The 6596-nt window shown below is 33.2% G+C and overlaps 1 protein-coding gene across 4 annotated transcripts in view; it reads left to right on the top strand.

Moving 5' to 3' along the window:
* The window catches only part of LOC106466865 (rho-related BTB domain-containing protein 1-like), a 96468-nt gene that overhangs the window by 61132 nt on the left and 28740 nt on the right, over positions 1–6596 (top strand). For all 4 annotated transcript variants that reach the window (XM_022394934.1, XM_022394935.1, XM_022394936.1 and 1 more), the window contains 2 exons: positions 2744–2992; positions 6138–6526. In XM_022394934.1, the coding sequence (XP_022250642.1) occupies positions 2744–2992; positions 6138–6526 (638 nt within the window). The remainder of the gene's footprint in view (positions 1–2743; positions 2993–6137; positions 6527–6596) is intronic.

The following is a 6596-nucleotide window of genomic DNA, read 5'->3' as shown; positions in this document are numbered from 1 at the left end:
AGGCTGTCGAGATTTCAGGAAGGGACGTGAACGTTCGAGAAGTTGACGTGTTACTAGCGTCACATGACCTCCGCTGTCGTAACAGTATATTAAAAAGTTATGCATAAAATAAAAACATTATAGGCTTTACTAAAATCATTCACTCTTCTGTTTTTGTTTGATATGCTTTTTTAGAATTGTAGTGTAGATCACTACCACCAAAGTCTATATAGTTTATTCCAACTATGTATACTACAGCAATATGTGCATATGATACCAATTTAGTCACATTTTAAATCAAACACTACCGTTAAATCTATATGCATGCTGAAACAAATGTATATCTGAAAAAAATTTAATTCCGAGATGATAACTTTTTAAAAATAGTATTTGACACTGTTAGAATAATTTTTGCACTGGCTCTTCCACCACTTTAATGTGGGATTTTAGTATTTCTGTGTGAAGAAGTGAGTTATTGTCTCAGAAGTTAACATTTTCTTAATCTGAAAATGAATTTCCAATAAATATTTACCTCCATATATATTACCACTTGACCTCTCGTGTCCTGTGCACCTTTTCTTTGTCTTGCTTTATTTAAGAATGAAGTTATCATGAGCGCAAATAGCACTAATGTGTTTATTTAATGGCCAACAGAATCTGATCCAGAGTGATTTTGTGACTATTTACTTGTTGAAATAGTTTGAAATTTCTTCATCTTCCTATACTAAGGTTGATTATTTATTCACCTAAAATATGAATTTTCATAAAATATATATGATTTTCATGGTGATTGAAAATTAACAATAAAAATACATTTATACTGGAACTCTGCTTAATGACCAACTCATTGAAACAATCAAAGTTTCAAAGAACCAAATTTTACTTCCAACATTTTTAAGTTTTTTTACTTCCGTAATAAAGAAAATCCTGCTATTACACAACAAACAAATCTTTTATTATTAATTATGACCAGTAAATCCATACACATTTCTATTGACCTTACACCCCATCAAAATGATCACCAAAGTAATTCAACAGTTGACTGGTTAGTTACCAGACATAACTGTTGGTTATACATCTGTAATATGTACAACAGAACTATGCAATTTAATTGTTTAACTGTGAGCAGAAATTACCTTGTCTGCTTACCTTGATTAGTGCCACGTCAACTAGTTGATTAATTAAGATTACAGTTAAATCATTGTCATGAAAATACTCAACTAATTGAAATTAGGATTTTTGATTATTACTATTTTTGACAATTCCATCTAACCAAGTAATCTGTACAAGTCAGTTAATGGGGTCATCTCTTAGCAAATACCACTCATCATTCTGCTGTAATGTACAATTCAAATGAAACTGGGCTATTCTGTTGTGGTCTACCTGATGAAACTTGGAGAGTTTTTTGTACTTATAGTGTAAATAAGATTTTTATTTTTGTCTTAATACATATATACAAATGTCAGATATCTGTTACCAAGACCACCCTGTTAATAATGCCAATTTTCATGAATCCCACAGTTGGTATTTATAGTGGAGTCACAATGTACTGAAGTAATTGCATGAAAGGTATTCATGTATGTGTCTTTCAATTCAATCTTACAGCATCTCCTAATTAAAACCACAGTCATAAGGCTACTGAAATGATTTAACAGTTTAAGAACCTATTAACAACCACATTTGCTAGTATTTCTTCAGTGGTCAATAACCTCTAATGTATGCATGAAATTGTAATGAAATATCTCAAGTTATTTCCCATAATGCTTGAATTGAACAGTATTTTTTCAGCCTTGTCTCCATCTACTTGAATTTGGATTACCACGGCTAAAGATTTCGAATTTCATAGACTTTTTAATTTTAACAAAGTGTATAAATTTAAATCCATAGAGCTTTCAGCTGTTCTGAGAGTATAAAGATAATGAAACATAGGAACTCTACTAGATTTTATTCAGACAAAACTGCTGTGGTTTTATTGACCTTCTCATAACATATCGTTGACTTTAACGTTAACTTTGACCCTGTCACTACATCACAAGATTTTTCTCAAAGCTTAAAAATCTTACTTATATTAAATTACATTGTAGCTTTTAGCAACTGGCTGAATGTGTTTATTTTGAATTGAAATTGAAATGAGAGTGTTTGAAATGAACTGTTTCTTAAATAAAAAAAAAAATTTATTAATCTACAAAACACCTGCTTATTAGACTGCATAATGCTAATTGAAGTTTAATGGATGTGTTTCTAAAGAAATGACTAACTTCAGAAATAATACTATTTGTTCTAAATCATTGTTTCTGTTTTCACGTTTTGGAAGATATTTCTTTTAATTTTTGATCAACAGTGTAAACACCTGATGAAGAGAAAATTAAAGAATATTGATTTAAATAATTTAATTTCTGACATTAGTTATTTGTTTATCCAGAGATTATAAAAGACATGGGCATAGCTAGATATGTATCTTTGGGAGGCTTATGCCCTCAGAGTTTTAAATAAAGTTTGAAGTAACTGTTAATCCTTGTTACAGATTTTGAGTTCAAATAACCCATTCATGGGATTTGTAACAGTTGGAGATTTGTCTGAGTTTATAGTATGCACAATGTATAGTACATGTATTTAAAATGTTTAATATTTACCCCCCATTTAACATCCATTAAAATTTTTAAACCTTTAGAAGTAGCATGATCAACAGTGTAATGGAATTAGTCTAAGACTCAAATAAGTAAATAAAATATACAAATTTATTTGCTGTGGTTTACCTTTTCAGGTTCCATTCTGCCCTCCAAAGCAACCACCTCCTGATATTTGCGTCCCTGATTCACAGTTTGAGAGTGATATGTTGTCATTGTTCCATAGTCAAGTGTTCACTGATGTCATATTTCTTTGTGGAAAAATAGGTTTTTCCGCCCACAGAGCAGTGTTAGCTGCAATTAATGGTTCATTTTTCAAACTCTTCACCATGGACCTATCACCAGATATTTCAACATCTGTCCGCAGCTCAAGTGAGTCTAGTATGGTAAGCTGGGTTTTCTCCTACCTAAGTTTCAGTTTGAGTAAAAGCAAACAAAAAGTATATAGAAAAATGATGATTTTGTAGTACTTACGATGTTACAAAATTGATTTGTTTATGCCTATCATACTTGCTAAGCCATATTTATTCTTACAAGTGGAGGAGGAAGACAAATTAATTTTTGGTAATTTCAAAGATGCATTTTAGAAAACCAAAAAAATTATCAAATTACTATACTGGTACACATAAAACCACTATAATTTCTCTGGCTTTCTAACTAAGCTGTAGGTGGGTTTAAAAACATTTCATTTCTATTCAGAGCACTGACTTAGTCAATCAAGTTCAACATTTCCAGTCAGATACAAGTTTCCTATTCAAGCCAATTACAAATGACTGTCAAATTTATATATAGTTTGAATTGGCCTGGGATAGCCAGGTGGTCAGGGTGCTTGACTCGCAATCTGAGGGTCACTGGTTCGAATCCCCATCCCACTAAATTGTTTATTTACTTTGTTTGTTCCAGTCATTCTGCAAACAGTTAATTATCATGCTAAAAATGTAAACTGATATATCTAGCTTTATTTATCAGTTACCCTTGGTCATAAAGCAGTTAATAATTCTTCTCAGATATACTAGGCCCGGCATGGCCAGGTGGTTAGGGTGCTCGACTTGCAATCTGGGGGTTGCGGGTTTGAATCCCCATCACACCAAACATGCTTACCCTTTCAGCCGTGGGGGCATTATAATGTGACGGTGAATCCCACTATTCATTGGTAAAAAAAGTAGCCCAAGAGTTGGCGGCAGGTGGTGATGACTAGCTGCCTTCCCTCTAGCCTTCCACTGCTAAATTAAGGACAGTTAGTGCAGATAGCCCTCGTGTAGCTTTGCACGAAATTCAAAACAAACAAACATACATAGTTCGGAATGTGCTCTTTATATTGGTTATAAACATGTTCTCAGGAGAAGTAGATATGAGTAGACAAGAGGTTTCAAAAGAATGGAGTAGTGGGCGGAACTACCCTCATAGGTTTGCAAAATATATTCATACCTCAGCAAATCAAAAAATGTGGAAGGTTTTTATTTTATATTCTAGTGTGTAAATGTCTAAAGTTTGAGTTTCTATTTCGTTAACCACTATAGACACTGTATGGTAGGTGTAATAAAATACAAACGGAACAGTAAGACAAAAAGGCATGACGCATGGCACACAAAAAAGTAAATTTGACATTTTTTCATTATTTTCTTTCAAACTGAGAAAGTAAAACATATATAATATTAAAATTTGGTTTATAAACTACACTCTGATGCCAGTTTTATTGTCATATGATGATATTAAAGTTGTTTAATTAAATATTGAAAATAACTCTCAAATGTTGTGAGAGTTGCCCTTTGACCTGTCCATTGAGATACAGTTAAAGTTACCATTACAGATGAATTAATAGCCCTTGCAAACAAGCCAACTCCATCCATTCCACCAACTCTTCCTTACATGTTAATCTAAGCCTGATACTCAATGACCTACTTATAATTTCATCCCTACACTTAAGTCTTGGCATTATGCCTGACAGATTTAATCTATTATGACTCTTTCTTCTGAATGCCATTATTAATGTACTTAACAGCTAGCTCTTCTGCTCTACCCTTCTCTACTTCATTAGTGCCTATGTGCACTACAGAGATTGTATCTGTACTAGCACCCTTTACTATGTCACGTGCTCTGTCAGTTATGTTCTCCACCTTTACCCCTGGTTAGCTTAACCTAACTCTTTCCTTCTTATTTACCCCACAGACAATCTTATTTACATGCTGTACTGCAGAATCTCCTATAAAAATAACATACTTATGTTTTCATTCCTATCTCTACCTGTCTGTTTTTTTATTCTTCCCTCCTCAAATTTATCATCTACATAAGCCAAAGGCTGTAATATATTCTTTACCAGAGTTTGCTCTTTATACTTAAATCTATCATCACTAGCTCTATTATTATTGCTTCCAACCTTCCGCCTGTATCTCTTGCGTGCAGAAGTTCAATTTACTTTATAAATCCAACTGCCATTTCCCACAGTTTACTCTTCTCCTTTTCCATCACCTCTATCCTATATTTATAACAGCCTCCAATTCTCCTCCAACCTACAAATTCTACAAACAAATTGTTCAGCTTCACTGCTAACTTTATTAGATGTGCATGTCAGCCCGAATTCCCAATTTACCAATAACTGCATAAGCTTAAGTTTTAGCTTGTCATGTTACCCTCACTAAGTCAAATAGTATTAAACTGTAGATAAATGTACCACCATATTCTCTGTTAACCAGTACTTATACATCTAATTACCAATATCAGTACCATGGATATGATTTACAACATGTTTCAAATTACACACACTAAATCCTAATCTAAACAATTTACTAGCAGTTATCAAATAGTAACAGAAACATTAACTTAATATTTTAAGTTAAACAAATTCTTCTTTTTTGCTTAGCTAATACTAATAAACTCTTAGCACACAGGATCACCTACAAAAGTTGTAATATTTTCAAAATGAGATCCAAAACTCAAGCGCTTTCGAATAGTTGACTGTTCTTCTTCTTCTATTCGAAAGCGCTCGAGTTTTGGGTCTCATTTTGAAAATATTACTAATTAACTGTAGTAGTTACCTAAAAATGCCTGCAGATTTAGTATTAAGCTTAATGCTGTAACATTAGGCTTAGCTGTACTTGTAGTAATGAAATTTAAGTGTGTCATCCAACTACATTAACTAAAATACTCTAAAATAACAACTATAAACTTTACAAATATAGAAATAATGTTTATCTTCTCCAGAAGAATGCTATAACCTATAACTATAATTATTTCTTTACTTAGAGTTCAAATCCATTATTTTCTACAGTTTCCTCTATTTCTGATCTTATCATACTGCCAGTGGTCTCTGAGCGTGTCATACAGCTGGTAATCTCTGAATCTATCACACTACTACTAGTGGTTTCTGAGTTTATCATACAGCAAGTAGTCTCTGAGCTTATCACATAGCTACAGTTATAACTTGCAGTAAACAAGGTATTCAAAACATGTGTTTTATATTTTGTACTTATTACTTTATAGTTTAAGAGTTGAACCAACAAAAGGAAATTAATTTTAAATTTCTCTATGTAGGTTAGCACGCTGGAAAATGCCCATAGTATTTTCAATGATGACACAGAACAGCTCATTTCCCAAAGCACTCCACCAACTTGTGCCTCATTGCGGCTGCCACGAAGCTCAAACAACAACACTAGTGGTTGCTCGCTGAATGTTAATTCAGATGGTGGCAACAGAGTGACTCAGTGGAAGAGTGTCAGCTTGGTTCATTCAGATGAATCAGGAAATGCCCCTACAGAATCAAAACCTGGGGTCTGCAAGGTAATCAATCAAGGTGCATTTCAGTCCATCAGCCTTGAACCTTGTGAAAGTATAGACCATACAGGAAACATCACCTCAACAGTACAGACAGTTGTGACAATATCAAAACAAATTACTCCTGCAGCTCTCCAACAGTGCTTGAGGTAAGTTATCTGTTGTAGCTGAATTTATGTTGAAGTCAATGGTATAAGATCTGTTAACCCTTTCGAGTTG

This window comes from Limulus polyphemus, unplaced genomic scaffold (genome assembly GCF_000517525.1).
Source record: "Limulus polyphemus unplaced genomic scaffold, Limulus_polyphemus-2.1.2 Scaffold2403, whole genome shotgun sequence".
NCBI classification, from domain to species: Eukaryota; Metazoa; Arthropoda; class Merostomata; order Xiphosura; family Limulidae; genus Limulus; species Limulus polyphemus.
The sequence above is the reverse complement of the archived record's forward strand: the minus strand, read 5'-3'. Positions and strand labels throughout refer to the sequence as shown.